This window comes from Heterodontus francisci, chromosome 14 (assembly GCF_036365525.1).
Source record: "Heterodontus francisci isolate sHetFra1 chromosome 14, sHetFra1.hap1, whole genome shotgun sequence".
Lineage (NCBI taxonomy): Eukaryota > Metazoa > Chordata > Chondrichthyes > Heterodontiformes > Heterodontidae > Heterodontus > Heterodontus francisci.
Window position 1 is genome coordinate 64,649,189 of NC_090384.1, and position 17,958 is coordinate 64,667,146.

Genomic DNA, 17,958 nt, shown 5'->3' on the forward strand with positions numbered 1-17,958 from the left:
CTGAGAGCTGCTTTGAGTGCACAGAGTGTAAAGTGTCAGTTGGTGCATGATGGAGGGGCTTCTTTCTTTTTCTTTTTCTACCTTTTCTCAGCCTCCAGTAGCTGCCTCTCTGGAGTTGACAGGAGAAGAAGCTGATTGGTGAGTAACTGGTAAGTTATTCTAATTCTAATTGTAATAAATAATTTTTAAAGTTACGGTATGGCAGGTCAGCTCGGCCAAGTGGAATGTACGTCCTGCAGTATGTGGGAAGTCATGGATGTACCACATGTCCCAGACGAACACATCTGCAGGAAGTGTCAGCGGCTGCAGAAGCTTGACCTCCAAGTTTCGGAACTTGAGCGGCGGCTGGAGTTACTGTTGTGCCATCCGCGAGGCAGAGGACTACGTGGATAGCACATTTAGGAAGGTGGTCACACCGCAGTTTAGGAGCATGCAGGCAGAGAGGGAATGGGTGACTGCCAGGCAGTCTAGAAGAACTAGGCATGGAGTGCAGGAGTCCCCTGAGTCTATCTTGCTTGCTAAGCAGTTTTCCATTTTGGATACTGGTGAAGGTGAGGGCGATGGCTCCACAGGGGAGTGCAGCCAGAGCAAGGTCCGTGGCTCAGCTGCACAGAACAGGAGGAAGAAGAGTGGAAGAGCAACAGTGATATGGGATTTGATAGTCAGGGGATCAGACAGGCATTTCGGTGGCAGTAAACATGACTCCAGGATGGTATGTTGGCTCCCTGGTGCCAGGGTCAAGGATGTTGTGGAGTGGCTGCAGGACATCCTTCTGGGGGAGGGTGAACAGCCAGAGGTCGTTGTCCACACTGGTACCAATGACATAGGTAGGAAGAGGGATGAGGTCCCAAAAGCAGATTTTAGGGAGTTAGGAAGGAAATTAAAAAGCAGGACTTCAAGAGCAGTAATCTCAGGATTACTCCCTATGCCACGTGCTAGTGAGCATAGGAATAGGAGGATTGATCGATTGAACACGTGGTTGGAGAATTGGTGTAGGAGGGAGGGCATCAGATCTCTGAGGCATTGGGACAGTTTTGGGGCAGGTGGAACCTGTACAAGATGGACAGGCTACACCTTAACAGGACCGAACTAATATCCTCTCAGGGAGATTTGCTAGTGCTGTTGGGGAGGGTTTAAACTAGCTTAGAGTCATAGAGTGATACAGCAACGAAACAGGCTCTTCGGCCCAGCGAGTCCGCGCCGACCATCAACCACCCTACATTAATCCCATTTTCCCTCTCACATCCCCACCTTCCCTCAATTCTCCTACCACCTACCTACACTAGGGGCAATTTTTTTTTTTTTTTTTTACAATGGCCAATTTACCTATCAACCCGCAAGTCTTTGGCATGTGGGTGGAATCCGGAGCACCCGGCAGAAACCCATGCGGTCACAGGGAGAACTTGCAAACTCCGCACAGGCAACACCCAGAACCAAACCCGGGTCACTGGAGCTGTGAGGCTGCAGTGCTAGCCACTGCGCCACAGCTTGGCAGGGTGGATGGGAACCTGAGGGGTTGCTCAAATTGGAAGGAAGTAAAGATGGTAACAGGAGATAGAAAAGTAGCAAACGACATTAGAAGGCAGGCGAAACAAAGGCAAACATCAAATCGGTTTAGAATGCACAATAATGTCAAGAAGACAAGGTTAAGGGTATTCTACCTGAATGCATGCAGCATTCACAACAAGGTAGATGATTTAAAGGCATAAATAGAGGTAAATGAGTATGATCTAATTGTGATTATGGAAACGTGGCTACAGGGTGACCAAGACTGGGAACTGAATATTCAAGGATATTCGACATTTAGGAAGGACAGGCAAAATGGAAAAGGAGGTGGTGTTGCGTTGATAATAAGGGATGGGATCAGTACATTAATAAGGGAGGATCTCAGATCGGAAGAACAAAATGTGGAATCTGTTTGGGTGGAACTAAGAAACAGCAAGCGGCAGCAAGCATTGGTAGGAGTTGTTTATAGGCCACCAAACAGTAGTGGTAGTGTGGGGCATGGTATTAATCTGGAGATTAGAGAAGCATGTAGCATGAGTAATGCAGTAATTATGGGTGACTTCAATCTGCACATAGACTGGGTAAACCTAATGAGCACCAATGCTGTGGAGGACAAGTTTCTGGAGTATGATAGGGATGGTTCTCTGGAGCAATATGTGGAGGAACCGACTAAAGAACAGGCTATTATAGATCTAGTATTATGTAACAAAAAAGGGCTAATTAATAATCTTGTTATAAAAGAACCTTTAGGGATGAGTGACCATAATACGATAGAATTTTACATTGTGTTTGAAAGTGAGGAAGCCAGGGTGTTAAATTTGAACAAAGGAAATTATAAAGCTATGAGGGGCAAATTGGCTGAGGTGGACTGGGAAATACATTAAAAGGTATGACAGTGCATAGACAATGGATAGTCTTCAAAGAATTATTACACAGTTTACAGCAATTATACATTCCTTCAAGGCACAAAAACCCCAAACATAAAGGCAGTCAAACGTGGCTAACAAAGGAAGTTAAGGATTGTATAAGATTAAAAGAAAAGGCCTATAAAGTTGCCAGAAATAGTAGTAAACCTGAGGATTGGGAGGATTTTAGAATATAGCAAAGGAGGACCAAGAAACTGATAAAGAAAGGGAGAATAGAATATGAATGTAAACTAGCAAAAAACCTAAAAATGGACTGTAAAAGCTTTTATAGGTAAATAAAAAGGAAACGTTTGGCTAAGACAAATGTGGGTCTATTACAGGCAGAGTCAGGAGAATTTATAATGGGGAATAGAGAAATGGCAGAAAAGATAAATGATTATGTTGGGTCTATCTTCACTGAGGAAGATGCAAGAAATCTCCCAGGATTAGAGATCCAAGAGACTAGGGAGAATGAGGAAGTGAAGGAAATTAGTATAGTAAGAAGGTTGTATTGGAGAAATTAATGGGGCTGAAGTTTGGTAAGTCCACAGGACCTCATATTCTACATCCCAGAGTGTTGAAAGAGGTAGCAATGGAGATAGTGGATGCATTGGTGATCATCTTCCAAAATTCTATAGATTCTTGAACGGTTCCTGCAGAGTGGAAGATAGCAAATGTCACCCCACTATTTCAGAAGGGAGGGAGAGAGAAAATAGGGAACTACAGACCTGTTAGCCGTACATCAGTAGTGGGGAAAATGTTAGAATCTATTCTAAAGGATGTGATAAATGGGCACTTGGATAATAATGATCTGATTGGGCATAGTCAACATGAATTTATGAATGGGAAATCATGTTTGATGAACCTGTTGGCGTTTTTTGAGGATGTTACTAACAGAATTGATAAAGAGGAGTCGGTGGATGTAGTATACTTAGATTTTCAGAAGGCTTTTGATGAAATCCCCCACATGAGGTTGGTTAGCAAAATTAAAGCACATGGGATAGGAGGTAATATACAGGCATGGATTAAGGATTGGTTAACAGACAGAAAACAGAGAGTAAGAATAAACACGTCATTCTCGCGTTGGTAGGCTATGACTAATGGGGTACTGCAAGGATCAGTACTTGGGCCCCAGCTGTTCACAATTTATATCAATGATTTGGATGTGCAGACCAAATGTAATATTTCTAAGTTCGCAGATGACAAAACTAGGTGGGAATGTGTGTTATGAGGAAGATGCAAAGCAGCTTCAAGGGGATTTGGACAGAGTGGAAAACTGTGAGGTTATCCATTTTGGTAGGAGGAACAGAGCTGCACAGTATTTCTTAAATGGTAAGAGATTAGAAAGTATAGCTGTACAAGGGGACCTGGGTGTCCTCGTTAATAAGTCACTGAAAGCTAGCATGCAGGTGCAGCAAGCAATTAGGAAGGCAAATGGTATGTTAGCTTTTATCGCAAATGGATTTGAGTACAGAAGTCTTGCTTCAATTGTTTACAACCTTGGTTAGACTGCACCTGGAGTACTGTGTGCAGTTTTGGTCACCTTACCTTAGGAAGGATATTATTGTCATAGAGGGAGTGCAACAAAGGTTCACCAGATTTGTTCTCAGGATGGCGGGACTGTTCTATGAAGAGAGATTGGGGAAACTGGGCCTGTATTCTCTAGAGTTTCGAAGAATGAGAGGTGATCTCACTGAAACCTACAAAATACTTAAAGGGATAGACAGGGTAGATGCAGCTAAGATATTTCCCGGGTTGGGGAGTCTAGAACCAGGGGACACAATTTCAAAATAAGGGGGAAGACACACTTAGGACAGAGATGAGGAAAAACGTCTTCACTCAGAATGTTGTGAATCTTTGAAATTCTCAACCCCAGAGGGCTGTAGAAGCTCAGTCATTGAGTATGTTTAAAGTAGAGATTGATAGATTTCTAAACGCCAATGACATAAAGGGATATGGGGATAGTGTGGGAAAAAGGCAATGAAGTAGATGATCAGCCATGATCATACTGAATGGCGGAACAGGCTCGATGGGCTGAATGGCCTCCTCCTGCTCCCTTGTTCCTATGCTTTGCCAGCTTTTTGTGCTTCCCCATCTACCTGCTTATTCTGCACCTCATCAAGCTAGTCACATTTCCCTGTGGCTTGTAAACATCTTTTATTGTCTCATTCTAATTTCACTTTGAAAAGAAAAAAAACTTACATTAATATAGCATTTTTCACAACCACGGGACATCCCAAAGTATTTCTGAAGTGTAGTCATTATTGTAATGTAGGAAATATGGCAGCAATTTGCGCACAGCAAGCTCCCACAAACAACAAAGTGATAATGACCAAATAGTCTGTTTTTGTGATGTTGATTGAGGGATAAGTATTGGACAGGACACCGGGGTTAACCCCCCCACCCCCCGCTTTTCCTCCGAAGAGTGTGATGGGATCTCTTGGGCTGGATTTTAAAGTTCCTCTGCCATCGGGAACGGTGGTGGGGGAGCAATTAGGATCGGTGCGGCGGAGCCCGCCACCGACCCCGACAGGCCCCGTGCCGATCTCGGCGACGGAACCCCACTTCAATATGTAAACTAATTTACATACCTGATTTAACAAGGGTCTCGTCACCTCCTTAATTGCCACACCGATCTTAATTTGGGCAGCCGACAATGCCGCGCCTTCGAATCCCAGTTCGGGGAAACATGGCGTGACACCTGTGGGGAGGAGGGAGGAGGATTTTTTTCTGTGCGGGAGGGGGGGAGCGGGGTAATAATGATGCGGATTGATCGGGGGGAGGCGATGGGAAGGGCTAAAGGGCAAAGTTGCTGAACTTTTGGGGGTGGGGAGGGGGTGGTCAAATTCATAATATTTGAATTCTGGGTGGGGGAGGAGGGGGAGGAGGGGAAGGGCACAAATGTCTGGAAATGGCATTGGTGGGGAATGGGAAAATGCATTTAAAGGTCATTTAATTTTGTTTTGTGGAAATCTAACTTACCTGACCCGTTATTTTTTAAATATCCATTGAGAACTGTAAGCCCTTTAAAAATGGTGGCAGCGCCTGCGACAGCTCGGCCGGCCCTCCATATTATCGCAGAGGGTGGGCGCCCCGTTTGAAATCACGGTGGCTCTGTAAAGCGCTGCCTGGTCAGGCAGGCTGCATTTTTTTACGTCCACCGCCTACTTTGGCAACAGACTCTTAAAATGCAGCCCATTTTGTCCACCTGAGAAGGCAGACGAGGCCTCGGTTTAACATCTCATCTGAAAGACAAGACCTCCCTTGGTACTGCATTGGAGAGGTAGCCTTGAACTCACAACCTTCTGACTCAGAAGTGAGAGTATTACCACTGAGCCATGGCTAACACTATGCATATTTATTAAGCATCTACAGTTTTCCACTTGAGCACTTTACAGCTCATTTTATTTCTTTATGCTTGTTAATTTTCACTTTGTGTTCAAATTCTTTCATCGTCTTGCCCCTCACTATCTCTGTAACTTCCTCCAGCCAGTAAACCCTCTGAGAAACCTTTGCCTCACTGTTGACAGTGGTCTAGACCCATTAGCTCTGGCACACTCTCTCTCTGAGCCTGCACATTTCTCTAAAACTCTTTCATCTTTTAAGGCCCTCCTTTAAATCCATCTCTTTGAGTCTCACTGTTCGCCCTTCTTGTTGTTTTCTGATTGTCAAATGTTGGAAACAATCACACTTTAAACTTGGAAAGGCTTGAGCTTTTCCTTTATTTGTTCAGTCACCATGCTGCCTGCTGTAGGATTGCATGAGACTGCTTTTCTGTTACATATCACATGACTCCCCAGTGCAGCCGTGAATGTGGCCCCACTGGAACACTTACACATAACAACTAGTTCCTAGCACTTCACAGATAGTATAACAATATATAACATCCCTCTTTCTTTAAAGCATAATGCCCCTATATCAATATAACTGTCAATATAACTAAAGAAGATTATCAACCGATTTTTCAAAATAATCGGAACACCTTTTTAGAGTCTATTATAGCGTGTATTTTTTTTCTAAAAAAATATTATTCACGGTATTGCTTGGGTGGTAAGATGTTGTGCCTCCGCCTTGTAGATTTGGCATTTGTTGCTCTCAGTGGTGAGTTGGCACGCTGTACAGGCGATGTTGTATGAACATATGAGCATACGAATTAGGAGCAGGAATAGGCCACTCGGCCCCTTGAGCCTGCCCCGCCATTCAATAAGTTCATGGCTGAACTGATTTCTCCACATTACCACCTGCCTCCAATAACCTTTCACCCCTTTGCTTATCAAGAATCTATCTACCTCTGCCTTAAACTATTCAAAGATTCTGCTTCCACTGCTTTTTGAGGAAGAGAGTTCCAAAGACTCACAACCCTCAGAGAAAAAAAATTCTCCTCATCTCTGTCTTAAATGGGCGACCCTTTATTTTTAAACAGTGACCCCTGGTTCGAGATTCTCCCACAAGGGGAAATATCCTTTCCACATCCACCCTGTCAAGACCCCTCAGGATCTTATATGTTTCAATCAAGTTCCCTCTTACTCTTCTAAATTCCAGCGAATACAAGCCTAGCCTGTCCAATCTTTCCTCATAAGATAGCCTGCCCATTCCAGGTATCAGTCTAGTAAACCTTCTTTGAACTGCTTCCAACGCATTTACATCCTTCCTTAGATAAGGAGACCAATGCTGTACACAGTACTCCAGATGTAGTCTCACCAATGCCCTGTATAGCTGAAGCATAACCTCCCCCTACTTTTGTATTCAATTCCCGATGTTCCGATTATTTTGAAAAATCGGTTGATAATCTTCTTTAGTTATATTGATATAGGGGCATTATGCTTTAAAGAAAGAGGGATGTTATATATTGTTATACTATCTGTGAAATGCGAGGAACTATTTAGCTAGGAACTAGTTGTTATGTGTAAGTGTTCCAGTGGGGCCACATTCACGGCTGCACTGGGGAGTCATGTGATATGTAACAGAAAAGCAGTCTCATGCAATCCTACAGCAGGCAGCATGGTGACTGAACAAATAAAGGAAAAGCTCAAGCCTTTCCAAGTTTAAAGTGTGATAAACGATAACATTATATTAGCTTTCCTAATTACATGCTGTACCTGCATAATAACCTTTTGCGATTCATGCATAAGGACACCCAGATCCCTCTGCATCTCAGAGCTCCGCAATCTCTCACCATTTAGATAATATGCTTCTTTGTTATTTTTCCTGCCAAAATGGATAACTTTGCATTTTCTAACATTATACTCCATCTGCCAGATTTTTGCCCACTCACTTAACCTATCTATATCCCTTTGCAGCCTCCTTATGTCCTCTTCACAACCTACTTTCCTACGTATCTTTAGATTAGAGTAGAGATACAGCACTGAAACAGGCCCTTCGGCCCACCGAGTCTGTGCCGAACATCAACCACCCATTTATACTAATCCTACACTAATCCCATATTCCTACCAAACATCCCCACCTGTCCCTATATTTCCCTACCACCTACCTACACTAGTGACAATTTATAATGGCCAATTTACCTATCAACTTGCAAGTCTTTTGGCTTGTGGGAGGAAACCGGAGCACCCGGAGAAAACCCACGCAGACACAGGGAGAACTTGCAAACTCCACACAGGCAGTACCCGGAATCGAACCCGGGTCCCTGGAGCTGTGAGGCTGCGGTGCTAACCACTGCGCCACCCTTTGTGTCATCAGCAAATTTAGCAACCATACCTTCTGCCCATCTGAATTTTCCAGTCTATATGTAGGTTAAAATCCCCCATAATTATCGCCGTACCTTTCTAGAACACCGGCCCCAGAACGGTTCAGGTGTAGACCATCCCAACGGTACAGCCACCACTTTTCCCAGGACTGGTGCCAGTACCCCATGAACCGGAACCCACTTCTACCACACCAGTCTTTGAGCCACGCATTAACTTCTCTAATCTTATTTGCCCTATGCCAATTTGCAGGTGGCTCAGGTAATAATCCAGAGATTATTACCTTTGAGGTTCTGCTTCTTAATTTGGCACCTAGTTCCTCATACTGACTATGCAGAACCTCTTTCCCCCTCCCTATGTCGTTGGTACCTACATGGACCACGACGACTGGATCCTTCCCCGCCCACTGTAAATTCCTCTCTAGCCCTGAACAGATGTCCCGAACCGTAGCACCGGGCAGGCAACACAGCCGTCTGGACTCTCGCTCTTTGCTGCAGTGTCAATCCCCATAAGTATACTGTCCCCTATTACCGCTACATTCCTTTTTTCTCCCTCCACTTGAATGGCTTCCTGTATCATGGTGCCATGGTCAGGTTGCTCATCCATCCTGCAGCCCCCATTCTCATCCAAACAAGCTGAAAAAACCTCAAATCTGTTGGACAATCGTAAAGGCTGAGGCTCCTGCACTCCTGCCCTCTGGGACCCCTTACCTGCCTCAGCAGCAGCCACACCCTCCTGTCCCTGACCAAAGCAGAAGACCCTATCCTAAGGGGTGTGACCCCCCCCCCCCCCCCCTGCTTCCTGGTAAAAAGTGTCCAGGTAACTTTCCCCCTCCCTGATGTGTCACAGTGTCTGCAGCTCGGCCTCCAGTTCAATGATTATTAGCCGTAGTTCTTCGAGCCGCAAACACTTACTGCAGACGTGTTTGCCCTGGACCACACTGGCATCCAGGAGCTCCCACATGCTGCAGCCATGACACATCACCAGTCCTGCCATCCTTGATGTGTTTCAATTAACTACTTCATTATTTTATTCAATTATTTATTTTATTTTCCTTTTTTCATGTATTCTATTCAGCTTACCACTAGTTCTTTTACTATTTTAAACATCAGGATTAGAATAGACCTTAACCACTTACCTAAGACTCACCAAACAGCTAGCTTCTTTCCCAACCAATCACCTACCTGCTTGCCTGTGATGTCACACTTGATTTTCTTTGAAGGGCTCGTTCCACTGAACTGGATAGGATACTGGATAGGCTAGCCTCTCCCAGCACTTGGCACTCTTTTCAATGAAGCCTCTCCCAGCACTTGGCACTCTTTTCAATGAAGCCTCTCCCAGCACTCGGCACTCCTTTCAATGAAGCCTCTCCCAGCATTCGGCGCTTTTTTTGAACTGAAGCCTCTCCCAGCACTCAGCGCTCTTTTTGAGCTGAAGCCTCTCCCAGCACTTGGTGCTCTTTTCAATGAAGCCTCTCCAGCACTCGGAACTGTTTTCAATGAAGCCTCTCCTAGCACTCGGCGCTCTTTTCAAATGAAGCCTCTCCCAGCACTCGGCGCTCTTTTCAATGAAGCCTCTCTCACTCTGCGCACACTTTTCAATGAAGCCTCTCCCGTTCTTCACGCTCGTTTCAATTAAATCTTTCCCAGCACTCTGCGCTCTTTTCAAATGACACAATTGTGTCATTTGCTGGTGATGTTGTTCATGTTTTCTTGCTGGATAGTGATGTTTCCGGTGTTGTTGATGGTTTAGTTTAGTTTAGTTTAGAGATACAGCACTGAAACAGGCCCTTCGGCCTACCGAGTCTGTGCCAACCATCAACCACCCATTTATACTAATCCTACACTAATCCCATATTCCTACCACATCCCCACCTGTCCCTATATTTCCCTACCACCTACCTATACTAGGGGCAATTTATAATGGCCAATTAACCTATTAACCTGCAAGTCTTTGGCATGTGGGAGGAAACCGGAGCACCCGGAGGAAACCCACGCAGACACAGGGAGAACTTGCAAACTCCACACAGGCAGTACCCAGAATTGAACCCGGGTCGCTGGACCTGTGAGGCTGCGGTGCTAATCACTGCGCCACTGTGCTGCCCCTTTTCTGTTGTTCCAGCTCAGGTGCAGGTCGAACTTGGATTCTATTCCTTTTCATTTGGTTACTGGTTTCGGTCTCAATGATGTATGACGTTGGGGTCTCAGCTTCACCAACAACTTTTGATGGGCTCCAGGTTTTCATGATTGGATCCTGTACATGTACAGTTTGTCCTTTCAACAGCTCAGGCAGGGATTTAGCATACTTGTTGATGCATTGCTCTCCTCTTACCTGTGCTTCAGTGAGTTGTTGTCTCACTTCCTGCTGGTCATTTGAAGGATGTATTTTGCTTGGCAGAATAGTCTTATATTTTCTTCCATTCAACAGCTCTGCAGGTGATTTTATGTCAGCCTTGAGAGGTGTGGATCGGAGTGACAAGGCCAGGTTTGGGTCTTCCTTCGTCTCTTGGCATGTCACAAGTGTTCTTTTGACCGTCTGGACATTTCTTTCTCTCAATCCGTGTCCCCGTGGGTAGTGTGGTGCTGAGGTGATGGTGTTGAACCCATACTGATCAGCAAATTCCTTAAATTCTCTGGATGTAAATTGGGTGCCATTGGGAATCCCTTGCTCAGCGAACAGAACTCGTACTGCTGAGATGAATGTTGTGGCTCTCAAGTCTTTCACCTTCCAGATAAAAGGGAACTTTGAGTAGTAGTCTGCGACTACGAGATACCATTCTTGATTATGTGTGAATAAATCGTCTCCTATAGTATGCCATGGTCTGGGTGGTACTTCAGTAGCTATCATCTCCTCTTTTTGCTGTGTGTTTCTGTACTTCTGGCATACATTGCATGTAGGCACCATATTTTCGATATCTTTGTATATGCCTATCCATTACACAGCTGATCTGGCTCTGAGCTTACACTTCTCCATTCCCATGTGGCCTTCATGTATCTTTTGGAGAAGTTCTTTCTGCATTGTTTTGGGTACGATTATTCTGGATCCGGCTAGCAGAACACCATCTTCCAGTGAGATGTCATCTCTGATAGACCAGTAGTGCTGTATTGCTGGCTGTGTGTGCTGTATCTTATCAAGCCATCCCTAGATCACTTGCTGAGATAACATCTATAACTCCTCATCTTTGCTGGTCTCATCTCTTATTTAACTAAGTTTCAGTGGTGTTACATTCACTAGGTGATACATCTTTATACCTAGATCTTCTATCTCATATTTCTCCTGTGGTGACAACCGAGATAGGGTGTCTGCCAGCACCATTTCTCTTCCTGGCTTATATTTCAGAGTGAAATCGTAACTCTGAAGCCTCAAGAGAAACCTCTGCAGTCCTGCTGGTGCTTTACATAGATTTTTCTTATAGATCTGCTCCAGTGGATGATGATCACTCTCCACTATGAACTTTCTCCCATAGAGATATGTGTGGAACGTCTCACATCCATACACGATTGCCAAAAGCTCTCTTTTTATGTTGGCATATCTTATCTCGGCTGGTGTTAGAGCTTTGGAGGCAAATGCTGTTGTCTTTCCCTCTTGTACCAGGGCTGCTCCCAGTCCTTTTGTGGAAGCATTTACTTGCAGAGTGACAGGTTTCTTTCTGTCGTCGTATGACAGACTTGTCTCCTTGCATACTACCCTTTTGAGTTTGTTGAAACTGCTGTCATGTGACTCTGCTCACTGGTACTCTACATCTTCTTTCATCAGCTCCCGCAGGTTTGCTGTGTGTTCCGACATGTGCGGAATAAAGGAGCTCATGTACTGTATCAAACCAAGGACATTTCTCAACTCTCTCTTATCTCTTGGGGCTTCCATCCCAGAGATGGCTGAGATTCTTTCAGGATTCGGCTTGACTCTTTGGTGTGTACGCCATTCTGTCACTTTCACAATGCATCTGTCTGCGTTTAGCTTAATCCCAGCTTTCCTGGTTCTCTCCATGGTTTCATGTAGATGACTGTCATGATCTTTTCCAATTACACCATATATCTGGATATCATCTGCTCTGCTGACTGCTCCTTTGCATCCCCTGTATGGCTCGTCTACTTTCTGTTGGAACACATCCTGGCTTACTTTGAGGCCAAAGGGTGGATGCAGGAATTTGTACCGTCCAAAGGGTGTGTTGAATGTTGTCAACAATGAAGATTCTGCATCTAGCTTCACATTCCAGTAGCCATTTCTGCATCGAGCTTGCTGAAAACTTTTGCCCCTGCCAGTGCTGGTGTGATTTCTTCCAGTGTGGGAATAGGGTAGTGATCCCTTTTATTGCTTTGTTAAGATCTTTGGGATCTAGGCAAATTCTTAGCCATCTATTTGGCTTCTCTCTCATCACGATAGAGTTTACCCAATCTGTCAGCTTTGTGACTCCGGCAATCACCTTCTTTTCTTCCATTTCTTGGAGCTCTCTTTCAAGCTTTCCTTTTAGTTCCACTGGTACTTTATGTTGGCGATGAAACACTGGTTTCATTACCGGGTCAATAGTGATGTGAAACTCAAAATCTTCAACGTATCCAACCATCTCATCGTTGCTTCTGAGTGGAGGGTGCTTTTCCATGGGTGTACTGTCTTCAACCCTCAGTGTTGCTTCCTTCACCTCATGGTTTACTGAGATAATCTGCAGCTCTTCGCAACTGCTCAACCTCAGGATAGCTGGACCATCTGTTTCAGTGACATGGAACATACAGTTAACATCTTTTCCTCTGTGTGTCCCTCTGATTTGGGTTGTTCCTAGCTGTTGAATCTCAGTTTCCCCCGTATGCTGTTAGCATGATGTTGTTTCGTTTCAGAGCACCTTTCCTTGGATAACCATTTTCCTCCAAATTTTCAGGAAAGATCTTCTGGTATAGTCTGAGTGAGATAATGTTACTCTGCGCTCCAGTATCAATCTTCACCTTCAGATTTATTGTTGTGGGCTTATTTCTCACCTTTCCTGATCTGAATAGTTGTGTGAATTTCTTTTCTCTGTGAACTGTTACATCCAGATATTTCATGCAATTGTTTGGTTCCTATGTCTATCATGTTCTCAAACCCATCATCATCTTCCAGGGTATGGATATTTTGGTTTCTTTCACTACTCATTCGCCCTGTTACTCTGGCTCTGGTGACTCGCCTAAAACCTTCTTGCCTGTTCTGCACATCTTTTCCCAGTGATTGGTCTTTCTGCAAGCTCAGCAGATTGATCCATATGCGGGACATTTCCTTCTGTCTGTCAATTTATGTGCAGCTTCTGCACTTTCTCTCTGTCTAATGTTCATTCTTTTGTTGTTGTTTCACTGCATCAACCCTGCTGCCTTTCTCTTGGCTTAACTGAAGGCTAGCCGTTTGGGTAGTCAGTGGCTTCATCTGTCTGCTCATGGCTTCATGTGCTCAGGCAGCTTCTCCAGCTTGTGATATTGTGAGCTTGTCCTTTACGATTAGAGCTGTCTGTACTTCAGGATGTGCAGAACCCCAAATGAGCTGATCTATCAGCCTTTCACCTGTGTCCTTGAATTTATATTTTCCGGCTGCATTTTTCAATCTTGTTACAAAATTGTCAATAGGCTCTCCTAGTTCCTGTCAAAGGCCTTGAAATTCATATCAGTATATTCGATGATTTGATTTTGGCTGGAGATGGGTGCTTCATTAGTACCTTTTAGGAAACTACTGAATGTCAATCTGCACTTTTGTTTAAACTTCTCAAATGCCTCTATGACATCATCAGCTTCCGAATTCATTTTGAGGCGTAGCTGTGCATTCATTCCTGTCCCGGCTGACATTTCATTTTTCGTTTTTGCATGAGTCACTCACTTTTTCTTTTTCTGGCACTAATTTGCATCAATTTTCCCAATTTAATTCTTTTAAAATGTTCTAGGTTTACTCACAGACACTAACTGCCGCCATGTTATGTCTTCTTGTTGTTTTCTGGTTCTCAGATGTTTGAAATAATCACACGTTAAACCTGGAAAGGCTTGAGCTTTTCATTTATTTGTTCAGCCACCATGCTGCCTGCTGTAGGACAGCTTGAGACTGGTTTTCTGTTACATATCACATGACTCTCCGGTGCAGCCATGAATGTTGCCCCACTGGAACACTTTCACATAACAACCAGTTCCTAGTTAATTAGTTCTGAGAACTTTACAGATAGTATAACAATATCTAACACTCACTGCCTAATATTTTGGGCTCTGTCAATTTTTTGTCCGATTACAATTCTGTAAAGGACATTTTCCTACATTAAAGCTGCTATATAAATGCAGGTTGCTTGCGTGCATATGATTTTCCTCCAACTTCTATTCATTCTGTTGATTTTTATATGTGTTCATCATTATTATCTCCAGTTTTGAGATTCACCACCCAAAACATCAACCAGTCTGTCCTCTCCGCCAATGCTGTCTGACCTGCTGAGTGTTTTCAGCATTTTCTGCTTTTGTTTCGGATTTCCAGCATCTGCAGTATGCTCCTTTTTGTTTATATGGTAATTTTTTTTCTTCTGATGCAAGGATTAAAATAAGTTATTAAACTATCAATTTATAGCTTTAATTTATAAATGAGATGTTAATATCTAGGTTTCTTTTAAAGATAATCAGTATTGAACTAAAGGTTAGCTTTTCTGTTGAGCAAGGACCATTGTTAAGTAGAACTGAATTCATCGTGAAACCTCTAGTTACAAAGTGAAGTACAACGTGGGTAATACAATGTGGTTTTAATATAAATTTACATTTCAATATCGTTTTTGTACAATATTTGTCAAAGTTCAATAGAAATGTGATTTTTTTCTCTTTAAATTTAAATGTGATTTTCTTCACCCACAAACCTACAGCATTTGTACCTTTTAAGAAAATGCACACCTGATGAACTGTATAAGTTTAAAAACACTGAAATGATACATTACTAATGTATGAATCCACAACATTAATGTACATTAAGTAAATAAACGTCAAATAAATTTATTCACGGAAAAGTGCAAAGATACTCTGTAGTTGCAATACTATGAAGTCCTAGAATTTCTTATTTATGGCTCAGCCATTTTTAGCATATCAACAGGTACTTACAGATTGTTGTAAAGACATTAGTAAAGCAGAAGTAATCCACTGCATTGAATGAAAGGAGGTGGTAAAGAAATTGTTCCTTCTCATCATCGCAGCGAAGGAAGGCATAGCGTTTATATAGTTTTCTGAAATTGAAGGAGAAGTTACATTCAAGCAAAAATATTTTCATTTCAGGAAATAGTTGAGAAAGGTCACTTAAGATGTTTGACCAAATGTTATTTTGTGTTAGAATGTTTCTATACGTGCCAAACCCAACAAAATGTTAGTCAATGTGAAATTATTTTTCCTAATAAGTATCATATATCCAACCATAGTAGTGCACAAGGAGATACTGATTTCTGGAAGGACATACAGCACGAGACCCCTGTCCCAAGCAAAGTAGCTTTCAACTGGAACTAATGCATCAAAGTTAATTACCAAGTGTAAATCTGATACTCTTTAAAAATTTGTTATTGAGATGATAGGTTAATAATTAAGATACGAAAATAAATAAAAACAGAAAATACTGGAAATACAAGCATCTGAAAGATAAAGGCAGGTTAATGTTTTATGTGTGAATTGTCCTCAGGCTGGTGGCTGGAGAAATCCAAAATAACAATAAAAAGGAATTCCTTTTGTGCCAGCAGTGTATTGGATTAAGTAAATTTATCTTTTTTTTGGATGATGTGGGCAAAGCCACATTTATTCTACACTTCGATTTACCATGAGAAAATGGTGATGGGCCTTCTCCTGAACTGCTGCAATTCTTGTGCTGATGGTTCTCCCATAATGGTCAGGTAATGGACACCAAGATTTATAACCAGTGACAATCAATCACAGAACATTATCTGGACTGTATACCTTAAAGCAAAGAGGTTCCCATTGAAAAATTGAAGTGATTTCATTGGTTGAAATGTCTTTAGCATAACCATGTACTGTAAAACAGTTCCCATGAACCCAGAGACAATACAATGAACAACAAACATTGCTGTAGCGTACACATTGGAATTATCAATATAACACAGCAATGCAATAGTCCAATCGTCCACCTATTAAAGTAGGGCAAAAGTTTAAAAAGTGGGGTTCATTTCATCTCTGGAATTGCCATAAAGGTGGCAGACATTGGGATCAAAGATAATACTTTGAGTAACATAGAGAGTGACAGATTTAGTGGACAAACTGGAACTTATGTCAAACTGGAACATTTCATCTTAAAGGTCTATCAGAGAAAAAAATCAAGACTCTTTTATTCAGAGGACCATTGGCTGACAACAGAATAAGAAGTAGCTCACAATAATCTCTTGTAATCTTATTCGAATTCTATTATTGTTAAGTATTTTACCATTTGAGCTTCGCTGGATCTTTCACTTCTGTGTATTTCATCTGTAAATCAATCTGACCAAGCAGCTTTATATATTGCACTGGTCTGGCGGTGTGTTACCATACACACTTAAATAAACCATTTACTGCAATTAGGGGTTAATTATTAAACTTGCATGTACTAACCCTGTACAGTATACTAAATAGGCTTAAGGAAACTCTAGTCTAGCTCTGAACACATGAGCAAATATTGGGAAAAAAGCCCAGTTGCAATAAATGTTTACTGTTTAGATTCACACATAAGAAATAGTAATTGGAAATAACACCAGATAACTGCCTGTATTCTTGTGCTCCTTCTGTTGTTGTCTTCAGGAAAGGAAGAGAGAATGGAAGAGGAAAAAATGTGGGCAAGAAACTGCCTTTAACCAAAGATATTCAAAGATAGAGTAATATGCTGTAGCACAAACACCGTCATTTATACATTCTGCTGTTTGCTGTTTTGTTTATAAAGCCAGAAAGGTACCAGGCATGTGACAGTATGGTCGAAATTTCACTCTTCCATCTCTACCACAGAAATGTTTTATGTACATTCTGATGGGAATTTCTTCCCTCGCCTTTCGTAACAGTCACAAAGCTAACAAGGCAGACATGACCCAGTTCCTTTCAACCTCTGCACACTATGAATAAATAAAATGGAGCAGCTGGCATCATGGATTATTCAATATAATCAGAGTCAATCAGGCTGGCCCACTTTAAATAACAGCAAGCTAAAGGCAATTCAGGCAACATAGGAGCCAGTGTGTATGTCTTTTTAATATGTTTGAAGATTATTTTGAGCTAGTCAAAGTGAAGAATAGAAGGAAATAAAAAGGAAAAAATATATATTGATGATTGCCAAATGGTGATCACAGCAAGCAACATTGCTGCAACACAATCACATGGACTGCAGCGATTCAAGACATGCCACCACATTTTTAAGGTGGCTAGAGATGAGTAATAAATGTGGCTTTGCCAGTGTTGTCCACAACCCAAGAACAAATACATTTTTTAAAAGCAGCAGTTTCAACACATCTCCTATTGGCAGCGTAAACATGATACTTGAAATCTGAGAATAATTAAAAAACCTTCTGATGGAAGGAAGATTGCTTTTGTGGTTTTACATTTTACAAGAACTGTAGTGTTTTTCAACATTAAATGATCATATGATATTAAATAAATGTTCAATTGGACACAAATGACTTGGCAACTTACAGAAACAAGCAATAAAAGGTTCTGAAACAGTTTACTTTTAAACAGAATGCAAATTCATAATAATCTTTTCATTTGTTCACGGGATGTAGGTGTCGCTGGCTAGGCCAGTATTTATTGCCCATCCCTAATTGCCCTTGAGAAGGTGGTGGTGAACACCCTTTTTGAACCGCTGCAGTCCATGTGAGGTAGGTACACCCACAGTCCTGTTAGGGAGTTCCA

General features: G+C 42.4%; 1 protein-coding gene across 5 annotated transcripts in view; it reads right to left on the reverse strand.

The window, feature by feature from the left end:
- Positions 1–17,958, reverse strand: part of LOC137377085 (DENN domain-containing protein 5A) — a 384,360-nt gene that overhangs the window by 44,002 nt on the left and 322,400 nt on the right. For all 5 annotated transcript variants that reach the window (XM_068046370.1, XM_068046368.1, XM_068046369.1 and 2 more), the window contains one exon: positions 15,193–15,314. In XM_068046370.1, the coding sequence (XP_067902471.1) occupies positions 15,193–15,314 (122 nt within the window). The remainder of the gene's footprint in view (positions 1–15,192; positions 15,315–17,958) is intronic.